Source organism: Symsagittifera roscoffensis, chromosome 8, assembly GCF_963678635.1.
Source record: "Symsagittifera roscoffensis chromosome 8, txSymRosc1.1, whole genome shotgun sequence".
Lineage (NCBI taxonomy): Eukaryota > Metazoa > Xenacoelomorpha > Acoela > Convolutidae > Symsagittifera > Symsagittifera roscoffensis.
In genome coordinates this window covers 4,233,938-4,260,127 of record NC_087069.1, presented here as the reverse complement: position 1 = coordinate 4,260,127, position 26,190 = coordinate 4,233,938, and the positions used below count along the sequence as shown (strand labels likewise).

Sequence of the window (26,190 nt, the reverse complement as noted above, 5' to 3'; positions counted from 1 at the left end):
TGAGACTTGAAAACTCTCATTTTTAAATCAACATAAATCTACAATAACGATCAAATATTCACTCAATAGCCAAGTAGTTCATCTGTAAAACTTGACTAGATTTTTCAGAGTTCTTCCAACCGGCCTGTAGTTCGAGTCGTGAACAATTGCGTCGTAGATGCTTCTGAGTTGTTGAGGGGATACATTTTTGGCGGCTGTTTCGTTTCTCTGGGAGAGGGCTTCAAATGCCTGGGCGAGGAGGATGCAGAAGGAGTCTCGGTCGAACTGGGAGACAGTTTGGAACACCAGACTGATGTCTGGCAGCAAGTATCTGGGCAGACTAAAACACAGCACAAAATAGAAACCAGAAAAAAAAACGAAAAAAAAATTACAATAGAAGTTTTAAGACAGTGCCAGAAAGTTGGAAAAATGCCATGAAAACCGAAAATAACTTCATGATGTCTATAAATTTTCAACTTTCAAATTTCGAAGAAAATAACTAACTACATCGCGTTAGAGATCTATCAGGTGATTCTGTTAGACTAATTTTTCTTACCTGAAAACAAGTCAATAAATCAATTTGATAACGCTTTCTAATCGCAAACATTACACAGAGGTGAACGTGTTATACAACGAAAGCGTGGCCTTGCAAGCTACCAAACAGAGCCAACTGACAGTTGGAAAAGTGTAACGAACACAAGGAAATTGAAATAAAAAACCAGTTTTTTCAAAAAATCTTCAAATTTGAATTTGAAGAAAAATAGATGGCTTTAGAACTCTTTAAATTTGCTGAAAAAATTAGGATGGACAATTTTTCGTTAAAAGTAACCCAATTTGAGAAAACTGGATCAATAGGTAAGACTTTTATTTCGCTGGGAAATCTGATAATTAATTTACATTTTAGAAATCAGAAGTCGATCACGTTTTTCGTGACCTTTACACTTTTGCTGTTCGATAGTGGAGTTTGCCTTCCTTTTAACAAGAGAAATGAACTGAACTTAAAAAGAAATCACAAGCCAAACCGCGAAAAAACCAAAATTGAGCGTGAACAAAGTTAAGACTTTTCCTGAAAAAAAAATCAGCAAGACCTATTATATAAGAGGGTAACTTCCCAAATGTCATAAAAACAAGTTTTTCCATGACACTCAAGCTTTTTTTAACTAAAAGTTCTCCTTTTATTTAGGAATGAGATGTGTGAACAAGATTTGATTGTATCACTTTCAAACAAATGTTGAGTGACCGTTTTGCTGGAAAAATTGACCACACAAAACAAATTAGTAGCTACTTATGCTTTTGATAAGAATTCCTTAAAAAATCGAGATGATGTCAAACAACAACTGAATTGACAACTTTACGACTTTTAACACCTTGTTCAGTAAAAAAAAACATCTCTCATAATTTTTCAACTGTTGCATGGAAATTATGCCATTTGGGATATTTCTCATTTTTATGCCATTTGGGAATTATGCCATTTGAGACGTAATCTATAAGAGTACTCACTACGCTCATTATTCTTAAACAGACAGTGAGATGGAAATAACTTAAGAAAAAAAAACGAACATTTTTTTCAGACCATAGGGTACTAAGGCAATTGCATTACCTCCAGGCCACGTTAGAAGGCGGTGGGAAGTTGCTAAGAATCGACAATTAAGTAACATCAAAACAAATGTGTAAGAAAAGTTGTTTGCGGGAAAAAACGTAAGTTCCCGATTACAAGACAGTTGCTCTCGCAATTGTAAATATAAACAGCAAACCATGTATTTTCCTATATTACTTTAGACCAACCTGAAAACTGCAGCTGCAATGGCCTGAGTGAGGAGTTTATGCCCGTGCGTGGATAACATTTCGCTCATCTTGCTTCTCAGCTGTGACGTGTTGTCTGAGTTAGTACTGTTACTATTAGTGATGCTGATGTTGTTGTTTGCATTGTTTTTCGCAGATGCTGTTGAGAAGAGAGTGTCTATAAACTCCACCACTGAGATCAGAGCTTCCTTGTGGTCCAGGTGCAACGCACAGATCTAAACAGAAAACTTTCATTAAGAATATTTTAAATTTGATTTCTAAGCCAAATAATTCTACAATTATATACTATATTCAAACTACTCAGAATCCCAAACAACAGCAAAAAAAATCGATCCTAGGTATCACACTCAGGCTAATTCAAACCTGCTGAGTTTAACAAATTTTTCCCAATTTGATATTCTATATTTTTTAAACCGACGAAACTCTAATTAGCAATCAGAGTCAAGCTGAATTAGCAACTTGGAAACCGCAAAAGACTCATTTCTATCAATATCAAATTAAATTATATTCTTTTTCATTGTTTTTGCATTCATAAAATTTTGCTCTATCTTATAGCACAGTTTATTATATTATTTTACCTTTTTAATTTTACTTTTTTAATTTTACTAATTTTTTATTATATTATTTTATGACTCTTTTAATTTCAAAAAACTTGGAACAGTTTCAAAATACCGCCATGGTCTTTGCTGACACACAAATATCACCAAACTTGAACTTTTTAACCAGAGTGGTTCCCATTTGCTATCTTTTCAGCTCTCAAAAGATATTGTTCTGCCGCTGCGCAAACTCACTTTTTTACAGTAAAAAAAAACATGTTGGTGCCTGTAATTATGAGTTTAGCAAAAATTAATTTTGCGAACTGAATAGAGGCTATGGGTACCAAACAACAAAATTGAAGAAAAGCTCAAAAATAGCCGGTTGCTATGCGAAGAGCACAGAAAATTCCAAAAAAAAACTTTTTTATAAATCGTAATAAGGAAAGGTTAAAATAACTTTGTTCGTGTGCCCGATTCAAACTTCCGACCTAGAGACTAGGAGTCTCGTGTCCTCCCCCCTGCGCCACGGTCGCTTGAAACAGCCACCAATGAAGCAGCTACAGATGCGATTAAATTGCCACTGCAAATGCAGCAAAACTGCCACAAAAAAGCTATTTTATTTGCAATTTGGGTTGAAAAAAAAATGGATTCAAAACACAGCACTACGCTCGCTAGCTTACATGTAGAATAAAGTTGTTCGAATTAGAAAAAACTGAATGAATATGTAATTTTTTTTGTTCTTCTAGGATTTCGGAAAAATAAAGTCAATTTTCTAAATGAAAAAATTGCGCCATTTTCACTTATGTTATTAGCGAACATAATGTAATTATGAAAAAAACATATTGTGATAATTATCAGACACATGACAACTCAAATAAAAATAAAAAACGAAGTAGAAAAAGTATAGCTAGCAAAAAGAAAGTACTGATGGTAGCCCGTCTCGAACCACAGACTTTTTTCAACCAAATACAACTTTACCACTTGAGAAATGCTCATTTTTTAAATTAAATTGAACTCAAAGCAAATTAACATCCCTTGCAAGGCTGAATCACTAAATGATTTTGTAAACTAGTTAAATTTCAATAACAACTGCTAGTCGCAAATGCAAACAATGACAGCCAGTTACTGTGCAAGTAGTACAGAATATTCCGACCATTGTCTTTAAAAACTTTTTAAAAAATAGTGTAGTTTTCTTCTGCGTGGTGTGATGAAAGGATCTGACGTAAATCTATCTAAGCATATTTGACAGTCATAGCAAAATAGGCAAAATGGACAAAAAAATTGTAGAAAAATGACTAGAAAAACAAAAAAGTCAGTTTTTTGTTCCCAAAATTGCGCTAAAAAACTAAAAAAACTAATTTCACTTGTTTAAAATTAAGTTTTCAGGGCTTGACTGCAGTACTATTGAGTAGTTGTAGGCCTGCTAGCTCGCTTTAATTGCTCAAAATCGAAAATTTAAACTAGTTTTTATCGATATTGAGAAAAGTTTGTGAGAGATTGTTTTTATGTCGTTCGAATCACGACTGAAAGGGCTTCAATTTGGTATATCAGTCGACCCATTCCGATGCTTATTTGGGGCACCTGATTCTGCGTGGAAAACAAAAAAAGAAGAAAAAAAACATTTTCAAATGGTCGGAACAAAAATAGTAGCTACGCAGCTTGAAAAGTGTCCCTCAACAAAGTTCACAAACAAGCATTTCTGTTGGAAACCAGGGACAGGAAAATAATGCTGAGGCGCCTGATAACAGGCCACACAAAATTCTTAATGGCGCTCTCTCGGGTGACCGGGCTCTAAATTTTCACCGTAGATTATATAATACCTCACCTCACTTAAAGCCAATTATGATTTTCTAAACTCACGGCAGCGTCGAACACAGGTGCGAACTTATCCGACCCAATCAGCACTTCGGGACACTTCTGGGTGATTCGGATACTCAGTCTGTAGAAGTCGTCCACTGTGTCTGGGTGGTTTCTGAACCCGTCCTCTTCCGTAAACTCATTCAGAGCCCTGGCTGAGAAGTGGTCGAATAGGGCGGACAGTCCCTGGTTGTACTGGCCACAGGCGCCAAACTCATCCACCACTATACCTGCAACAAATTGGATTTTAAAAAAATTAGGCGGATGTTCAACTAAATGCCATATCTTGAAGCAGGGGCGGATATACGATTTTTTCGAGGGGGATTTCCTCGACCTTTTTTAGATCAACCAAATTGATTTTGCGAGCGTTCGCGCTTTCAGAACACTATAAAGGCCTTATTTTCACAAAATTTTCTGCACCGCAGGTAAAATTTTGATAATACAGGTCAAAAATGCCGTTTTTGTCGCTTTTTTGTGACCAAAGCGCCTTTAGAAAAACAAAAACTTAAGGGTTGGTCGCCGAAAATGGATGTCAGAAAAGAATAGTGAAGGGCCAATTTCTCAGAACACGATTTACCAGACAGCTTTAGTAAGCAAACTAATCAGAAATTCCAATCACTTAGGATATATAATAGAAAATGAAAATTCATTTCTGAAAAATGCTAACGAGTGGGGAAAAATCCAAGTTCCGTTTAATTTTTTCGAATCTAAGAATTTCTCCAATTTTCTATCCAGGGAAAAATATTGAAACAATCGATTCTAATTCATCGCAAAGCATGAAAAGCAAATGGCGACATTTGAAATATAGCCAACAGACAGTTCGAAAAGAATCAATGAACGCAAGTAAACAGACGAAAAAATTGACTCTTTGAAAAAATCTCAATTTTTGAAATTCAAAGAAAAAATGTGCCCTTAAAGCCCTTCGAATTTTGAGGGCAATATGAGTGGCATTTTTCTGATAAAAGTAACCCAATTTGAGAAAAGTTGATCAATAGGTGAAATTTTTCTTTCGCTGAGAAATCTGACAACTACATTCCCCTTTCGAAACTAGAAGTCGGTGCATGATAATGTAGTTTGGAATTCTTTTAACAAAGGAAATGAGCTGAACTTTAAAAGAAAGCAAAACCTAAACCGCGAAAAAGTATATTTGAGCCTGAACTAATTTTAGAACTGTTCCTGAAAAAAAAACAAAAAAAATCATCGCGACATATATAACTACGTTCATCGGCTCTTAATGAACTCAACTGACCTCCGAGATACAAATAGCAGGAGAATCCATTCTGCGTGTACAAATCCACCAAATTCTGCACCAAGTCTGCCAAGTAGGCTTCAAAATGCAGGCCAAGACACCTCAACGAGTAGCGCAGAGTCCTGCATCCCTTTTCCGAAATCTTCTCCGACATTTTGTACTGGTGCAAAATACCCAACACAAGTGGCAAAATCTGCCCAATTACTTGTTTGCAAGGATGTTCACTCGTCGCGTCTCCTCCCGAATCATGGGGGGTTTCCTCTTTAGGTCTGACGTACTGGAGTAAAATTGAGATCCTGTCCAAAACTGGGATGTAGGGTCTGAGAGGACTGTCGTTTCCAGAAGCGTCTCCTGCTGCTTTTTCGCTTTCCGGTGACAAGTATTGTTCTGATTTCTGTTCTGCATGTTGGTCGGCGGAGTTGGCAGCGCTTTCGATGCAGAACTTGACAAGTTTTTCGAAGCCCACTTTCAATTCTGGGTTCGGCTTGTGGTTCAGGATGCATACTGAAACAAAGAAATAGGAAATGGAACTAACTAAAATCTAGCTTCCGGAGCTTCGAACTTCTGGGTTTCAAACATGAAAGTTGCCTCTCTTCTATAGGAAATCAGATCAGTATCTATCAATCTAGATTTAGCTGGTTAGATTAGTTAACAAACTATAGAAAAGATCAATTCTTTTCCCCAAATTTTAACTAAAAAAGAATAAAAAATAAACAAATAAACATTTCATACGTTGTCATAATGGCAAATTTCAAAATCTTTCGTTTTCGAATGAATTCTTTTGGAGGATTCACGGATTTATAACTTCTCCATAATTCACTCAATTTTTAAAGTCATCTTGTTAAAATATTCTCATTTGTTCATCCATCTATACAGCGTACTGATTGAAATTCACACATGCATACCTAGCCCCTGTATGAGGTCCTCGGATGACTTCTGTTTCTGGAGGTCAAAGTACTTCAGAAGTTCGCAGAGGGAGTCGAAATGTGGTGCCAGCTGTTCTGCGTTGGAACAGCAGATGTTGAGAAGTGCAGACGAGGCACAGTCATTCAACTCCTTGCAGCTCAGTCTGAAACAGAGCAACATTGTTAAAGTCCTAACGTCTCCCCCTGTCAGTCGAGATAGGTCCACGGTGCGCGGGGGTGGGTTAACATTATTAAGACCAGAAATTATCCATAAAAAACATGTACATAATCAAGGCCACAACAACGGTTGTCCTTAATAAACTAAAAAATGCTAACGCTATAAAAAGATTTAGCAGCAAGATTAAGTTCAGCTGACTGCACGATTGGCTTTTAAACACCGTCCTTGACCGTTTGAAAACGTTTAAAAATATTTTAACCAATAAAATCAGTACACAGAGACGAAACAGTGTTTCACACCATTTGCAATACAACATAAACATCGTATGTCAAGCGAGCCGACAGAAAATGAGACAAAATCTAAAAGCGAGACTTTTTGTATTTTGAAAGAAAAAATCGATAAGGAAAAAAAATCGATAAAGAAAAAAAATTCATATATTTGTCTCGTTTTCATTTTAAAAATCTTAAGGAAAACAGGCCAACTACAACTGCTTGTGTTGATTTAAAGCCAAACAAATTTTTGCAGTGGCAACTAAGCCGACAATATTTTACCAGACACCAATATTTGAGTAGACACCAGTTAAGCATAACTCTATACTCCCCAATCACGCATGCATAGAAAATTTCTTTCGCAATCAAACGATGCGATGCATATGGGTAGAATAAGCCAATAAATTATAAGTCAAAACCTTCTGAGCCTAATAAAGCAACAGAAAAATGATTAAAGAAAAAACCATAAGCTGAAAGACTAAATTGGAGTAAATTTACAACCAAAAAGTATTCAAAATGCAGACATACTCAACATAAGTCGGTTGTTTAGGAAAATACAGACCAAGTGAGTTAACAAGATGATTCAAGTGATTTTGTCAAACAAATTGTTAGACTGAAAAAAGTAGAACCCAAATAATTTTCCATAGGAACGCAAGCTATAGCGGGTATCACAGACACAAAAAAATGGCAAACAACCGCACGTTAGTCGACGTTAAACAAAACGGCAACCCAAAAATAGCAAATCTGATAGATATTTGTAAACAAAAAATAGTAAAGGCCATTTAGTTTCAACAGAAATGTATATTAAAAATGTATATGCGGCGACAACTCATACTCTGCATTGCTTAATTATGCAGATCACCCGCAACACACATACACTCCATCATAGACCCCATAGCCCCAAAAACTTCGGAGCTTCGGGGTCTAAAGGCACATCACCAAATCTTTAGGTCTTTTAAAATTAACACCAAAAATTCAAGAAAAATATGCCACTTTTAGGAACTCCAAATAACTATTTTGGCTTTTAAACACCCTTGCTGAATGTTTGACAACATTCAAAAACAGTGTTCATCATTCAAATCAGTCAACAGAGACGAAACAGTGTTTCCCGCCATTTGCAATACAGCACAACATAGAATGTCAAGCTAGCGACAGAAAAGAGACAAACTCTTGTGTCGAAATATTTTTATATTTTGAAAGAAAAAGCCAAAAAGGACTGACAAAATTTCCATACATTTGTCTCAATTTTCAGTTAACAATTTTAAGGAAAATAAGCCAACAACAACAACTGCCAAAGCTGAATTATAGCCGAAACGAAATTTTCGCAGCTGTCGTCTGAATCAATTTACTAACACCCAATTCCAAGTTTGAGGTTAGAAAAATCTTCACGTTTTTGGCAAGGTGTTTATCAAAAACGCAGAAATGATCTGAGGGTCCAGGAAATCCTGATAAATTTGAACAAACGAACGGAGACTTCCCATGAAAAACACTATGAAAAAATTACTATGCTATAAGAAAGCGCTATACAAAGAAAAAACATGCAGCAGTAAATGCGGTTTTAAAGCACAAATTCCTTACGCTCCTTACATAACCGAAATAAATTTTGTATTTGAACTGTTCATAGCAATTTGCGAGTCTGGTTGGAAAAATTGCGAAAAAAGGTTATTTGTAACATAAACAGAGACGAAGCGGAGCTAAACTATACAAGAAAGCAGCTAAGTAAAAAACACATGGAAAAATGTGAAATTAACATCGCCTAAGCATCGAAGCCTCCAGTGGCACGGGGCGGTTATCTCAGTGGAAGGAGGAAAGAAGGAGGACCAGAAGGCAAATTAAGAAGGACAAGAAACGCTGGGAGGAGTCGTGGTGGCTACGAATAGTTCAGGAGGCAAAGAGCGCAGAAGGGGCGGGTGACACGCGGAAGCTGTACCAAACCTTGAGGCGGATCGGTGTCAAGGATACGCAAACCATAGAGGACGAATTCTTCAGCCCAGAAGAATACCAGGCGCACTTTATGGCGGTTTCTAAGCACAGGTATGAGAGAGAACCTGAGGATATAGAGGCCACAGCACTGGAAACAGAAGAGAGGAAAGATGCAATCGCAATAGAAGCGGCAAAACGCCTGGAGAAGGATATCACCTTCGCCGAATTCACTGAACAGCTGGAAAGAATAAGCAACGGAGCGCCGGGCAACGATGGTATCAGAATGGACGGCATTAAATGCCTTAGCAGAAACGCCCAAATACCCCTATACAACTGCATAACCAATCTCCTAGGTACCAGTCCATCGGACTGGCCAGATGATTGTAAAGAGGGCTGGATGATACCACTGCATAAAAAGGGTGCAAAAGACTGTCTGGACAACTACCGTGGGGTATGTCTCCTACCATTAGCAAGCAGGATCAAAGCAAGGCTCTTTGCCACAAGGATAAGAAGATGGGCAGAAGAGATAGGCGCCATGGATGAGAATCAAAATGGCTTTCGTAGCGGCCGCTCTACAGCAGATGCTACGCAAGTTGTCCTGCGAGTGGACGAGGAGACAAGAAGAGTGCTAGGTTGTTGTCAAGAAATTGATGAAAGGCGCCCCGGGGCAACCCTCTTAGACATCACAAAAGCGTACCCAAGAACCAACAGGCAACTCCTATGGAGAATTCTGGAGCGCCTAGGCGTCACTTCGAGTGTCTTGGAAATAATCAAAGGCCTCCATGAGAAAACCTGTTACAGGGTCAAGGGTAAAGAGGGCCTCAGTGAGAACTGGAGGCCACAGCGAGGACTGAGAGAGGGATGTACAACATCACCAATCCTGTATAACATCTACCATACTCAAGCGGCCCGACTAGCACAAAAAATGCGGGAACAAAAGGCAGTGAGTAACGACGAAGAGTACAGCCTCGCGTGGAGCTGGAGACCCGGCAATAGCTTACCCCCCGTAGATACACGGAGAACGACGAGAAGTAGTACACAAGAGAAGTTCATCTTAGTGGACTCCTTGTTCGCGGACGACTCAACCCTTATTGGCTGGAACAGTGAGCTGAGGGAAGGCAAGACAGCTTTCAAGGAAGCCCTCGCCCAGTTCGAAGAAAAGTGCCACGATGGCACGGAGGAAAACATATCCTTCGCTTCTGAGGCAGCCAATAAAACAAGGATGCTAGGGACACGAATCGGTAAAAATGAAGACAAGGCTGCTCGGATAAAAAGAGGGTACTGCGCGTGGTACAAAATCAAACGGTGGTTATGGAAATCTACCTTATCAAAACGTACCCAAGCTATCGCAGTGCAAGCCACAGTTGAGTCTACAATGCTATTTGACTCAGCTGTGAGGCCATGGTCAAAGACAGACATAAATAAGATGCAAAGCGTGGTGGACAAGGCGTATCGGCATATTTGGAGTGGCGGAAGAGGTCTTGCCTTGATACGCATGCAGGAAACCAGCACAAACTCGTATCAAATAAGGAAAGAGTTGGGAATACCATCAATTCGGTGCAAAATAGAAAAACGAGCCCTGGAACGAATAGGACACATTCAGCGAATGCCCAATACCAGGACAGTGAAAAGAGTCGTCCTAGGACACTGGAAAATGGAGCCGACACAACAGGGCACCCTGCGCAATGGTCTTATTTCATACTGGAGGAGGCTAGTTAAAGAGATGGGAAAGGATTGGACAGACCTCGAGAACCTCACCCGCGACAGGAAAAAGTGGAAGATACTGACTAAGGAACGGATGCAATTCATTGAGAACTGGGAAAATGAAATGTGCAACGTAAATGGAAGACAGGAAAAGCCCAGAAGATCACAGTATACCGAAGACTCAAGGGGGAATGTCTATAAATGTAGATGGGAAGGATGTGAGCGAGTGTGCGCCAGTAAGGGTGGAAGGACACAACATGAAAGGAAAATGCACCACGAGCGTCTCACGACCTTCACATGCCCGCATTGCATGCGCACGTTCAACGAGAAAGGGCCATGGACGAACCATAGGCGAGGGGCATACTAAGGAACCCCCAAAAGGCAAACGGGCGATATGCGACATATGCGGGGAGGACCAGAGTGCAAAAAATCTCGCGCGTCATAAGAGGAACATACAAGGAGGAGAGCAGAGAGCGAGCCCGAGTCCCATTCTAGGACCTGCAAAGGTCGTAACAGAACGAAGAAGAAGAAGAAAGCAGCTAAGTAAAAAACACATGGAAAAATGTGAAATTAACATCGCCTAAGCGGTAACAAAAATAGAATTTTGTAAGCGGTAACAAAAAACCTAAAACACCTGAGGAGGAAACCTTGAAGTCAGAAAATTAAACACAGAAAAAAGTTTTTAAGCCCACTGGACCTTACTTAAACATAAAAACACACAACATACAACACACACACACACACACACACACAACTTTTCGCTCATCAAACGACAAGACAAAAATGGAAAAATGAAACTTACATATCGAGTTGGTTACATTACAACCAAAATAAAAAGAAAATTTTGAATTGGACGGATAAGTGAAATGCTTTAAAAAATGTTAATTGTTTGTGTTATTTGAACAGTTGCTGTTCGATAGTGGAGTTTGCTTTCTTTCATTTAAGGAAATTAACTTTAAAAAATCATTTTAGCGTGAAAAAATTAGCCAGACTTCATGATGTGGAATGTCAATTGAGCAGACAAGGCAGCGTTGTAGAATATTTTCTCGAAACAATTGGTTTTAATGACGATGAAAAACTCTAACAGAATCTAACTCTGCTTTATTAAACTTTTGTGCTAACTAAATATAATGAACTTGTGTCATGTACATGACGCATCCTGCACCTCTGCAAACAATGCATTCCCACAGGAAAACTCATCTCAATCGATCAGTGAGGGATTATTCCCTTGGGCAATGCCAGAAATCTATTCTACTACTTCTACTCTCTGTTCATGACTCTTAAAAAGGTAATTCAACAAAATCAGAATTGGCAAGCGTACAAACAACAGAACTACTTTCAGTTATAGTGAAAATTGCTTAAGCCAGAAAATGATTTGACGAGGGAAAAATCCATACTTGGGAAAGTAAGCCGACAAAATGGAAGCAAGAGACAGTCCGACATTCAAAATTTTCCAAAAAAAAAACGATTTCCATGCATATCGGAGAAAAACGAGGTCCGACCGGGACCCTTAGCCTAACCGCGTGCATAAACTCTAAACCAAAAGAGAACGGGCCTAAAGATGTCGAGGTTTTTTAATGAGGCAGGTCAATTTCTCCCAGAATTGTACGCCAATGTGTTTACGAAGAAGTCAAATTCCCGATTACAAGTAGACTTCCTCTGGCAACTGAAAAGTGAGCGAAATTGGTAGTTTAAGGCTGTACGTGTCTCATTTAACAAAAAAAATAGTTGCGATTGAAAAATTTATGAAAACTAACCTTGTGGCCAGGAACTGAATGATTCCTTCGAGGAAGTTCGGGTGGTTGCTCACCCACGTGCCCAGTTCTCCTAGGAACTGCAGCACCGCAAAGCCCACACATACATGCGTCTGATGATGTCCAATAGCCAGGACTTTCTCGAATAGGGGTGGGGTGACTTCATTTTCCTCTCTATGGATGAACTTGGCCACTGCGTTCAGAACGAAGATTGCAGCTTCTATGCTCTCCCAGGCGTTCTTAAAAATGATCACCTCACTGCAATATCCGATAATAATCCCAACTAACTTTTCCATGAAGGCTCGAGGAGTCCTCGCTAGAATCCGGTAGAACTAACGAGGTCCAAATGAGTCCATTCAAAACAAGTCAAGGTCCACAGAATTATAGTCCTTAAGAGTGTCGTGAACCCTTTGGACGGAACAAAGGGGTCCCCGGATTCAATTACAGGGGCTAGGCTTAGAAACTTTTTAGAGGAAGGGCACTTAAGATCAGCAAGACTAGACAATCTCAAAGCGAATTTATTTGGAGCTTGTTTCTGCAGAGCGGATGGCAGTGTTAGCTTTAATGTCATCAGATTTGAAGTTTCAGAGATTTCTTTTTGGTCCAAAGGGAGACCGATTGCTCAACAAGAGTCCGTCCAAAGAGTGACTTGACTTGACAATGGGGGGACACAACACTGAGTAAGGAGTGAGTTTAGAGGTAGTAAAGCTAGCACTGCCGATGACATGCATTTGGTTTAAGACCCTCTAAGAACCTCCTGTGAAAACAAAGAGCAAAATTAATTCCCAAGAACTATTCATAGGATCTCTGATACTCATTTGCTCTTTGCTAAATTAGTTCACTCAAAGTTGGATGTTTCTAAAGCATAATCTTAAACAGCATGTGCATTTCGTTACGTGCTTTTAATGCTTTTATTACAATAAAGACCAAAAATTTTCTTAGAATCTAGTTTTCCAAAACCCACCGGTTCCCATATTTGAACAAAACGAACCAATCTGAATAACTAAGTGTTATTGAAAAAAGTATTTTAAGAATATAATTTTAGTCCTACACTCTATAAGCACAACTTTCATTTCAATTGAACAACTAATCTTCTTTAAAAAAAGATACCTGTGTTTCGATCACACTTTTGGCCATGACTACAATCTTCATAGGATGCACAATCTGTACGGACTCCATGATGAGATCCCTGGCTAGATTTCTGAACTCGTAAAAGTCATCTTTCATACTCAACAAATCACTTCTATCTGGTTCCAACTGACACAATCTGAACAGGGACACAATAAGACGTTCATAATAGGGCGCAAACTGAGAGATAAATTCTTCGCTGTTGCTCTGTCTTGAGATTGACTCGGCAAAAGCGAACCAGAAGTTGAAAGTGTGCAGAGCTATTTCGAAATCATAGTGTCCGCAACAGTCCAGCAGCATGTCAAGGATGACTTTGCTGCCGATTCCATTGTTTGAAAGCGATTGAATCGAATCTAAAATATAGACAAAGTTCCGTTTTATTTTGATAAGTTTGAAAATTTGAATCATATTAAATATAAGCAAAATGATTGCATTACGACAAATCCGATTTAAAATCAGACTGATGATTTAGAGGCACACTTGTTGGTAAATCATTTAAAAATTACCTAGAAAAACTTCGGCAGTGGATGCGAAAATAGTGACAAAGTTCATAGATTTCTCGGCATCTTCATGTGCAACCGACATAATGTATGGCTCCCTCAACTGCACAACTCCGTCGTACACTTTGGCCAAAAACTCATCCGACGTCGCTTGTTTCTGAAACGCAACTTGGTCAACTTAAATGACATAAGAAATAAAGCGGATATAACTCATGCTGTTTAAACAAATGTTAAACTATTTGCACAGCAACAATGCAATGAAGCACGTAATTTTTGAAGGAGTTCTACACGTGTGAATAACTTTTGAAAACGTCATTTCATTTCAAGGGGGACGGGGACAGTGATTCAGGTTGAATTTTTTACAGGAAACTTAGAATTTGTAACAGAATCAGTTTTACTCACAAAACACGCTTGCACAACGGCACAGACAAAATCCGTCAAAACTTCATGTGATTGAGAGGTTGTCGAATTTTCCTTGAGAAGGTGAAAAGACAAATCACAAAAAGATCCACTGTTTATCGCACTAGTATGGATCAAATCTGCTCTGAGCCAACTTGTGAGACATTTGAATATTCGGAGTAACACTTCTTCTCTTTCTGTACACTGTATTTTGAGTAGTGAAGCGAATAAGTCGATACATTGTGGAGCATCTTGGCTGAATTCGAGTTTAAGTTTATTTCGTCTGTTTTCTCCCAACTCCAGTCTTTTGCTACTGTAACAATAGAGAAATACATCCAAACTTGCTCCAACTTTGTGTAATTTTTTGCTATCGCATTGTTATTTGCTCTCACAAAAAAGTAGCTGATATCATGTTTTACACAGAGACAAAGCTGCGCTTCGCAAACACTTGCGAGAACACGATCAAAAAGCAGCTCTATCAAATTAAATAAGTAAAAGTAGAAATAAGCCTCGAATTATCAAAAACTCGGCTACATGTACGATTCGAATCTGCGACCTACAGCAATCAAGAGACTCTTTAAGTCTCACGCACTATCCCCTCAGCCTTTCAAGCTTAACGACCAACAAACACTAGTCACGAATAAAGCAGCTACATATGCTAGCAAATTACCAATGCGATTCAGCACCAAATACAATTAGACTCAATTTTGCAAAAAAAAAAAATTGAAATATAACAAACTGAAGGCACCCACACTAACTTTGCATGTAACAAATTGCGAACCATAAAGCCACATTATGTATAGATAATGCATTTCAAAAAATTTGAGATATATTGAGTTAGAAAATTTCTGAAATCGAGTTTTTATTATTGTGACGATGTTTGAAACAAATACTTTTTTTTCGGTTCATTTGATGAATTAAAACTGCATCAACTGTTATAGTTTATTACGATTCGAATGTCAAAGCACATGCTATCAAAAAGCTGTAAAGTTGCCCCACCATAAAAAAGCCACACCAATATTTGCGATTTGGGTTGGAAAAAAAGAAGGTTCGTACTAATACACTAGCTTCGCAAGTGTAATTATAGTTAATATCATATAGAGTCGAATCTGCGAAAACTTGGACGAATAAATAGGGCCAAAAAAATCAAACGAAACACACTCGATGTCTTCTGGGATGTACTGCAAAATCTGCATAACCACCAAAGCTGTCCTGGCAGAAGACGAAGGGTTCACAAAACTTTTCAAATGTAATAAGCAATGGTTCCATTCTTCGCATTGTAAAGCCAAGTGTGCTACAGCTACTGAAAGCTGGCTATTGGTTGACTTCGAGAAAACAGTAGACCCAAGAAGTATTCCCAAAATCGAGTCACGTATTTCCTGCCAGCCATTACCGATTTCAGCAAAACTGTCTAAAACATACAATTTGATGAAACAAATTTTACGTTTTTTTTCTAAATGGCTTCATAAACAGAGACTTTGAACTGACCTTGTATTTTTGTTCTCAGCGTATTTGCTGCAAAATAATACACTTCAGGAGGGTTAGCCTTTGTCAAAAGCTCTAGTGAAACAGGCCAGGCCGAAGATGTAGATTGAAAAGACTGTAACTTCTTATCAGCAACTGATTTTGAGGATTTATCGCCGGACTGACCATACAACTGATCAACGAGTTTTATCACTTCAGCTGCGGACATTCAGAGTCTGGAGAAAAATTATTTTCAAGATCCATTGACCATATGGAGTTGTGATAAACTTATAAGCCTAATTGTTGTGATAAACTTATTAAATAGTTTCAAATTTGATATGGCACGCAACAAGCGTCTTGCAAGTGCAAGTAATTCAATGTGCGGGTCCTGCAGCAGAAAAATCAAGGACAAAGAGGAACAAGCAATCCAATGCGACAAATGCGACAATTGGCTACACCAAAAATGTACTGATGTCTCGCTGGAGGCCCTCAACCTATTCGATGTTGTGAAAGGAATCAAATGGTTTTGTGACCATTGTCTTAACCCCGTAAAACAACTGATGGCCAGAAACGAGTCCATGGATGAGGCCGTTGGAATCATTAAGGCAACCATATCAGAACTGAAGGAGGATCTCAATAAAGCTAAGTATAATTCTACGTCACTAATAACTTCCAACCCAACCCAGGGATGTCGAATACTCGGATTTTTTGATATTCGTTATTCGCCGCGGCCCAACCATTCGATATTCGACTTCGGCCGAATAGTGCCCTTACTATTCGGATTCGGCTTCGGCCAAATGTTACTACTCGAACAACTATTCGGATATTTGGTTATTTTCCCAAAAAACTTAGCATAAAAGTTTGATACAACAAATTCTATAAAAAGTATTGAACATAGCATTTTTCAAGTAGAATTGGCTGTGACTTGCGTAATAATGTAAAAATCGCGGGAGTGAGTAAATGTTAAAAATCAGTCACAACTCACAACCCAGTTTTTCGAGCTAAATCGACTGAGATCGCTAAAAACTGTTAAAAATCAGTGACAACCCAGTTTTTCGAGCTAAATCGAGTGACACTATTTAAAAAAGAGACCGTAATTTTAAAACAAGTTTGCTAATGAACAGTTTTATTTCAAAAACCTTTTATTCTTATTTAAGAAAACATTTCGTGAATGATTCTCAGGTGATAATCGATTTTGTAAGTAGTTGCGACTGAGTCGGCATAAAGAAAATAGGCGCTCTGGATCAACACTGGACGGACGAAAATTTTCCAGAAAAGCGAAAATGTCAAACTCATCTAATTGGCAATTGTTATTGAACTCTGCAAAAGACAAACCTTCTTCCACAGCCACATATTGATGATCATTAGACGCCACCTGTGTGGCACTTTCGGGTTCAACAGCGAACTTTCGAATAGTTTCAAAAAAACTCCCCGATTTATTAATCAGGGCAGTGATAACAGGATTGTTATCAATCCACTTACCCAAAACAGTGCGAATTGGAGAATTAAGAGCTGGTTCCATATGTGCCAAATGATTAAGAAATTTTATAACCTTCACAGCTAACGCAGCATCAGACTTGTTGCTTTGCAGAGACAGTTTGGACCGTTTTGCTATCACACACTTGCGTGTGTTTAGTCATCGAAGTCGTTGACGCCCCGGCAGCGACATCAGACTCTTCTACATTAGCCATCTTAAAAAAAAACAGAAAAATATAGTGAAACAAAACAGTAAACCAATATTCGGAATATTCGGGTTTTTTAGCAGTGGACCCTGGATTATTCGGTATTCGGCAAAAAAAAAAATATTCGGATTCGATATTCGGATTTCAAAATTTTAATATTCGGATTCGGCTTCGAAGTGCCGAATACTCGGTATTCGGGTGGAATACTCGGATTCGAATCGATAACCCTGACCCAACCCCGCCAGCACCCAACGAAAATAATTTACAAATTAGAATAAATGGAATAAAGGAATATACACGGAAGAAAGACGCAAATGGCAAAGATATAATTGCAACTCAAGACGAAATTTTGTCTCATGATTCGTATGAAATTGAAAAAGTGCTTAACCACCTACGGGAAGAAACAAACTGTATCGCCGACTTAAAACGTCTAGGAAAATTTGACAAAGACAAACAACGCCCTCGTACTATTTTAGTGCGACCGAACAATACCTGGACTGCTAGAAAACTTCTAGCGAAAGCAAAGCAGCTGAAAGCAGCACAAAAGTGTTTATATCATAAAGTTTGAATAAAGAGGAACAAGAAATAGAAAATAAATTATTGATGAAAAGAAGAGAATTGATTAACGACGGAACAACCACAAAAGATATACGCATAATAGGACTGAAATTATATGTCAATTGAGACGAAACCAAAATTGATTGACTATCAAGTACTACGGAAGATTTAGATGTATTATGTTTCAATATCAGAAGTATATACCTTCTTCAGCGTAGAGTGGAGCTTTCATCATTTCTTGCCTCGCAGAACTACAACATTATTCTAATATCAGAAACTTGGCTTACCGATGAACAGGAAGATAGCGAAATTTTTCTGCCGTCTTATCAACTATTTAGATCTGATAGAAAAGCTCCTAAAGGTCAGACAAAGCACGGAGGCGTTATGATTGGAATTATGCACTCATTTCATTGTCAAAAAATATCACTACCTGAAGAAAGCCAAGGTGCTGCTGTAGGGTGCATAGTAAATTTTCAGAACAGAAAAATATTAATTGTTAGCTTCTACAATCCACCGCAAACCAGCCACTATCACCTTAACGATGAAATGATCAAATTAATTTTTAAAGAAATTGAAACATTGATGTCACAGGTTGATGCAACAATAATCTACGGCAATTTCAACTTGGATATCGACTGGAACATCAGAAGTAGCGAAAATTGCGAATCTCAGAGTTTCCTTGATGAAGTTGATCACCTTGAACTAGAACAACATATAGATTTCCCAACAGCTGCTACGGGTACTTTAGATCTCTTATTCTCAAAAGGTGAACTGAATCTCGTCTCAACGAAAGTCAAACCCTTATCCATTTCAAGCATGTCAAACCATTTTCCAATTACAGCAAAGTTTGAAATTCGAAAAGTAAACAATGTTTTCCGATCATACCACAATGAGTCGAAAATGTTCAGCTACTGTAAAGCCGATTTTAAAGCCTTAAATGCGGATATAATAGACAACCCTTTTCAAGGCTTCTGTTGGTCTAACCCTGATGTGTTATTGTCGGACTGGTATAAATGGTTGAACATCAAAATCGAACGCCATGTCCCTACTCGAACAAGGCATCGAGGCAGACTCGCGCCATGGATTACCCAATCCACATCCAATATCATCATGAAATTGAACACCGCTAAGAAAAAGTACCCAGCTCTGCACAACCGTGTTTTATCTCTACAAAAAGAATACGATTTTGCCGTTGAACAAGACCAAATTAAATTTGAATCAGAGCTATATGATTCTAGATCAACTGATAAGCTTTTCAAATTTTACCGTACATTTAAGTCGTCCAGAGTACCATCAAAACTTATTTATGGTAGCAAAGAAGCTCAATCAAATGCCGAAAAAGTGGAACTTTTTGCTGATTTCTTTGACGATAATTTCTCAAAACCCTCCGATCCTCCAAGTCTTGGTGAGCCTCAAAACTTATCAACCACGAAATTAGATGATTTTGATATCTCGGAGCAACGCATACAAAACATCTGCAGAACTCTGGACTGTACAAAAGCAAGTGGCCCAGATAAAATACCCGCAATTCTTTATAAGAACTGCTCAAAAAACATCGCTAAATCACTAAATGTTCTTTTCTATAAGATCAAACAAACCTGCAGTTTCCCCAGCTATTGGAAATGCGCGATCGTTAACCCGACTAATAAGAAATCGTGTAAATATATGGTGGAAAACTACAGAACGGTTTCGTTACTTGCAATCGTATCTAAAATTTTTGAGCGATGTATGTTCCTCGACATCTATGAATTTTTCGAGCCGCTCATCTCCAATCAGCAATACGGTTTCCGCAAAGAACGATCATGCGTAGTTCAAATGATTGTTTATCTGAACAAGGTCTATAAAGCAATCAATGATGGAAAATCTGTAGAAGTTGTGTACACAAATTACGAAAAGGCATTTGACAGGGTAGACCATCAATTATTGCTGCGCAAAAATCAAGATATCGGTATAAGTGGGAAATTGCTTAAACTACTCAGCTCGTATCTTACCAAACGTACCCACAAAATAAGGGTAGAAAATCAATTATCCACAGAAAGATTATTAAACAGTGGTGTCCCACAAGGGTCAATTTTAGCAAGCATCTTATTTCTTATCTACATAAATGACATACCGTCGCAATGTAAATTCTCTACACCTCTCATATGCGCCGATGATGTCAAATTCATTAAAATCAATCAACAGAGCAACATTTTTCAAACTGATCTAGACAGAGTGTTCAAATGGAGTTCATCTCACAAACAACCGCTGCATGTTGGTAAATGCTCTTACATGAGCTTTACAGGTGAATGCAACCAAATGACTTTCAAGAATATTGCAACACCGGAAGTTGAAGTACAGAAAGATCTTGGGTTATTAGTCTCGCGGATTATGAAATGGAATGAAACTATAAGCAATAATATTTCCAAAGCCCTTAAGACCTTTTACATGCTGAAACGAATCACTTCAAAGGGACTACCAATGCGCGTGAAACTTAATATATTTAAATCGATGATTTTACAAGTGCTGTTATATGGGTCAAGTTGCTGAGCAGCAAGCATTAAAATGCTTAGATTGATCGAAAAAGTGCAAGAGAAAGCACTGACATGGGTAAATGGCCGGAACGACTACGTAACAAATCTGATGCAATGCAACATTTTACCGCTGACCTTGTATATGCATTTATTGGATCTACTATTTATGTCCAAGATGTTGAATGGTTAACATAAAAATGATGCCACAGAGTATTTTTGTTTAAAGTAATTCGACAGAGCCACCCGGTTATCAGAGAAACCTTTTTTCGAACTGCCGAAAATAAAGAAATCTATCTACCAACAGGAGTTTTGGCTCAGAACCTGCAAACTTGTGAACATCTTACCAAATTCAATCGACCACTCCAACCATCAGGGACTCAAACCACGACTACTGAAGCACTTCTGGAATTACTTCATGACAAACTATAGTTACAACGATATTTCGACATGGAAACTTGCATGACGCTGAAACTTAAGGATGGAAACATCCAAGCTCTAATAGCTGAATCCATAATAATAATAATAATAATCATAATAATAATAATAATAATCATAATATCTTTCAGTATTTTTCAATTTAGAAAAAACACTTGAAATACTGTAAAAAAGGATAGATCAATACAGTTAAGTGTAATAACGATTTTTTTTCTTTTTTTATTTGTAAGGTAATCAGAAGGTCAAAAGTATCATAGTAACCAAGGTTACAGTCATGAGTCCCTTCATCATGTATTCCAGTCAAAAACCTAGGAATTTTCTAGATATGGAAGTGATAATGATAAAAGAAGATGACAAGTGTTTATGTCCTTTTCAATTAAAATTGATACGGGTTACGTTTCTTCAATAAGAACACGCAACTCGACACGAGATAATATAATATACAAGTGTTACAAATAAAAAACTTCGTCGAAAGTTATTTTGTCATTTATTGTTCCGAGTACGCAAGCGGCGTTCGCAATCTGTATTGCCAGGGAGGTTCTCTGTTTTAAAAAGCTACCTGCTCTGGGTTCCTCAGTGCATATGCTTAGGTTCTTACAAAGCTTGCTCAAAAAAATTTCTGTGCTGGGGCCGGCCGCGCCCTGAATTTCAAAAGCTAGCGGTTGAAAAGATATCCATCATTTACAAGATCTTTTTACTTGTCAATTTTTCGCTCTTCCGCTTCAGCGGCAGCCGTACCAGGGTTACAAACAGACCCGGCATTAATCCTACAAGGAGCTAAGGAGTCTACTACCGTTGCATCCCACAAGAGCTGCTTACCATCAGCCCATGGAACGAGCGTCAAACCGTCTGGTCGCTTCTGATCGGTCCTGTAGAGGTGTCGGGGTTCTAAAACAGACGGAATGTGAGTAGATGATAGACTCTGCTTTATAAGGGCATTCAGGTTTGAATGCCTCGAGAATCTCCCTGCAATTTGAGGCAAGAAAGTCCATCCTCGATAACGTCTTTTCCGCACACGCATTTTTGCCGTTCGCTTATTTTTGATCCTAATCGAAGTCCTATCGCAATTCTGAGTTGTTGGTTCGACAGTTTTAACCTTAAATTTTTGCACGGGTTGACGTTCAACCATTGGGAGCCAAATCTATCTTGGAACGCGTTGAACCTTTTTACGTCCGTTGGTTCGAGTCGTAAAATCAAGTCTGCAATTTCGCTGTCAAAAATTGGCTCCTTCCAATTTTTTTGGATTTCGAGTCATTTCCGGAGCCATTTCAATTTTTCCAAGGTCAAACCACCGTTTAAGCGCATCATCATAGGTTCCATCCACATGCTCCAAACCAAAGATTTCGCTCAATGCATCTTTTGCTCCTACTGCTGAGGTTAGGAAAGCGGGTAAAGCTAGTAGACGAGCGGAAGAAACGCCCAAGCCACTTTTGGCTGCCGGGAGAGCTGCTTGTAAAAACTGGTTATCATCCATTTTCACGTTAGTGACCTTGCATAACGAATTTCTTAGTAGTTTTTTGTAGCGTTCCAAAAAATCATTTTGCAAAAAACAAGGGCTTGTACGCAAAAAACATAGGAGTTTTGGCATGCTAAAGCAATTTTTCAGGAGGTAAAAACCATAATGGGCGTCTAGTTTGTCAATGACATCCGAGATTTTTTCAAGCTCCTTAATTTTTTCGTCGAGCAATTCTTTTTGGAAAAGCTCGCCGATTGGAGATCCTAAAATTAGGAGTTCTTCTTGTGTTTTTATTTTTATTTTGGGGCATATTTTTCGAAGTTTTGTTAAAATTGAATTATACTGTGTACTAGTAGTCGGTCCCAAAAAACAAAGTTCACACTTCTCAGTGTTTAAGCTCAGGCCGTAAATTTGTTCCGATCTCAGAATGTTTTTAAGGTCCCGAGTACTACCTTATGGTCGTCGGCTAAATTCCCATCATCTAAACACCAGATGTTAATTTTCGACTCCAACTGTTTGACTAGTGTATGAGTTGTTTCCGCAAAAAGGGGTGGGGCTTCAGGATCACCTTGCTGAGTTCCGTCTTCTGACATTATGACAGAGCTTCCGTAAAAAAGGTAACTAGGTTTACCATACGCACAATGGGTGTAATTATACAATTCGGGGCAATTTGAATAAACATGATTCAGCATTGTTTCTCTGTTTAAAGAGTTAAAGGCATTCTTGAAATCTAGTTTTAAAAAAACAGTGCATTTTGGATTGTCGTCGCGTTCAATTAGGTTTCGAAACGAGTGCGCAGCTATTTCTGCTCCTCGTTTGGTACCGCATCCTACCTGTACGTTTCCGAAAAAATTTTGTCGCTCGGAGAGGGCCTTGCTTCCAGCGCATTTAGACGCGATACGTCTCAGCGTGTTGCCTATGGCAATCGGTCTCAACCCTACGTCTATCTTTATGAGGGCGATGAGCTTGGCGCCAAAAAAGAAAGGTCTTAGTGGTTCGGGTATTTTGCCATCTCCAATGAGGTTTATCAGCTTAGTAAGCGATTTCAGAAAATTAAGTCCTTCACTGCCATTCGACTTACTAACAAGATCATTAAAAATTTGAGGAACTATTTTATCAGGACCTGCTGCTGATCAGTTTGGAAAGGATATTATCGCTTTGTATAGGTCGAAATCGGTTACGAAAAAACTATCCAACTTTTCTGGATTTGGAGCTGCAAATTTGGCTCGCTGCGGGTGCTTAGACAACAATTTTTGATAAGTATCAGTTGAAAAAGGAGCTATTTTGTCATCCGAAGCAGCAAGCCTTATTCCTCCCTTTACATTTCCTTCATCGAGCTTACTACTTATTAAATTTATTCTCTGCTCGAGGTCACTCAGAGGCGGGCTTGAAACTTGGGGATGGGGTTTTGGAAGTGACACGTCATTTGCTCGAATTTTTTTATTTATCAAAGAGCTCATGCTTGTGGTCTGTTTGCGTCCACTTCTTTTCGGTTGCTCCAAAAAACAAGAACGACGTTAAAAAAATTAGCCACTTTGTAACGTCTTCTACATTGTAGACGATGTCATTTATTTTGTCCGACAGATTTTCCGCCATGGAAACACGCGAGTCTTTTGGTACTCTCTTGAGTACTCGTTCATTTGAGATGGCTGTTTTAACATAATTGTCTAGCACTAAATCATTACTTATTGTTGCTTTACTAACAGATTTTACATCAACGCATAAAGGACACTGAAACCATTGGGTTTTCTTAGAATCGCTAAGAGAAATATTTACACAACTGATATGATACCAACTAGAACAACAATCACATCTAACCCAATTTATCAGTCCTGAAGGTTTTAAGCAATCTTTGCTTGTACACTCTTTGTTGTTTTTCCTCATCTTGACGCAGCATAAAGGTAAAAAAAAGGATTTTGACTGGACTTTAGGAGACTGAACTAACCCATGATAAGCGGTTAGTAGGAATTTTACAAATCAGCAAATAAAAAAAAAGACAACTAAATTAATTTAATTTTTAAAATCGAATTATAAAAATCAAAAACAAGGAACAATCTCACCCGAGCTCAGTAGGTCCAGCGGCGCACCACCAGACTCCTCAAGTCAGTTCCAGTTTCCCACCTCTCCACAGAAAGCCACTTGACAGACCTGTCTCTAAAATCCCTCAGAGGCACATACAGGCACAAACATCAAACATAACAAATCTATTTAATAAGTTTATCACAACAATTAGGCTTTGTATAGGCGACTGTTACAGAACTAATAATGATTGGTTCTGTAACAGTCGCCTATTTAAGTCACATGAGGTTAAAGAAAAATGAGCCCTATAACCATTGGCTCAAGAGTCAGGGACACTATCTCTTGTGTTTTTCTACCTGAAGCAGTCGGTTCACTTGCGACATGAGACTAAAACCCGCGTTACAGCTTGAAGGCCACTATGTAACATTCGCCCGGAAGTACATATCGACGGAAAATAAAGCTAGGTCCTAAGACGACTGGCCAACGTCTAAACAGAGCTTTACATGCTTTTAACCGTCTCTACCAAAGCCAGTTCTTTTGGTGATCTTTCTAACATCGGGTCGACAAAAACGTTACTACTTTCGGCTTCGGTCAAAACACTCAGATTAACTTGACTACATGCAAAAATAGTGAGCTCATGGCTTGTTCTCAGTATCCCGAGACCACTAGATCACTCCTAAAATCAGGGCTCTACTATATATTGAACTATTATTGTTTTTGTTCAGTAGATAAAAATCATCATCTTCATCGAAGATGGATCAACCCTTTCCCCCAACTCCTAGCTGCTCATCCTTGCAAAATGATTTCAGATGTTAATAAATTCAATTCAGGACATAATAGGGAAGCTAAATTTTTGTATAAAATGATATAAGTTCCAGTCCCGAGACCCCTCCGGATTCTTGAATCCGGGGAATTAAGACCCTTATCTTCCTTCCGGAAAGCTGGTTTTCCACCCTTCACCGTTGTTGCAAACGGCCTTGCAACTATTGTAGCGACACAATAGTTGCAATTTGGGAACGGTCTCTGCTAATTCTGCTTTTTATCCGATTTGATTCTCTATTTTCACCTAGTAATTTTCGTCGCAACTATTGTTGTTCTGATTTTATTCTGGTTTTCTTCTAAAATGGCAGATTTTGACGTTTCTCAGAATTATTACGTCATCACTTCGAATTTTTAAAATTTCAAATTACCAGAATATCTCAACCTTCACTGTTTGACTAATCGTCCCAATAACGTTGTTAATCTCTTAAAATCGTCAATACGGAAAGTTAGCTGCTAACATTTCGAATCTGCATTTTCGTTCATTCTGGTCGACTGTCACAAACTCCCCGGACAGCCCGGTCAATGTACCCATTGAATCTCGCAATGTTCGTAAAATTGGTACAGTGTCATCGAACAGAATTTACAAAATGCACGAAATTACTTTTATCCGCGTCATATCGACTCACTGCAGAATATAAATGACATCATACTACATTGCTATAGCCTTCCAAATTCTTTCACTTATCTGCACCTTGAGGATATGACTTAAGATAAAACATCTTTTCTGACTTCCAATGTCAATATCCTAATTTAAAACTTTTTCTCCTAGATTTTTAAAAGATGTTGGCTTGCAGGACAGTCCTGCCAACCAACAAGCTAAAATTATCCTACTATGCTTCTTCACTTCGGAAATCTTGCTTGTTATTGTCCTGAATATTAAAATTAAGAACTCTGTGGTTAGAAAGAACAATGAAACAATCTCCCTCTTCAAGAGATCATCCAAGTCTTCCATGTCACCACAAAGTGATCAGTCGACCTAGTTGATTAAAAACAATCATGCAGACTGGAATATTTAAATATACTCTTTGCTCAAGCCTTTCTAAATAAATAGTAAGTG

At 38.4% G+C, this 26,190-nt stretch overlaps 2 protein-coding genes across 3 annotated transcripts in view; one reads left to right on the top strand and one right to left on the bottom strand.

Moving 5' to 3' along the window:
- LOC134853402 (transportin-3-like) lies at positions 1–24,519 on the bottom strand. The gene is made up of 12 exons (XM_063869396.1): positions 24,499–24,519; positions 15,673–15,886; positions 15,346–15,595; positions 14,188–14,497; positions 13,792–13,942; positions 13,268–13,638; positions 12,161–12,396; positions 6,330–6,493; positions 5,425–5,928; positions 4,179–4,405; positions 1,765–1,997; positions 1–319 (listed from the first exon to the last, which is right to left on the bottom strand). The coding sequence occupies exons 2-12, from the start codon at positions 15,875–15,877 to the stop codon at positions 79–81; spliced, it is 2,892 nt and encodes a 963-aa protein (XP_063725466.1). The 5' UTR covers positions 15,878–15,886; positions 24,499–24,519; the 3' UTR covers positions 1–78.
- Positions 15,951–26,190, top strand: part of LOC134853403 (vacuolar protein sorting-associated protein 4B-like) — a 117,126-nt gene continuing 106,886 nt past the window's right edge. The window contains exon 1 of one of the 2 annotated variants that reach the window (XM_063869397.1): positions 15,951–15,973. The gene's annotated coding sequence lies outside the window, so the exon portion shown is untranslated. Of the gene's footprint in view, positions 15,974–23,635; positions 23,647–26,190 lie in introns of those variants that run through there. The other variant, XM_063869398.1, reaches the window with a different exon arrangement.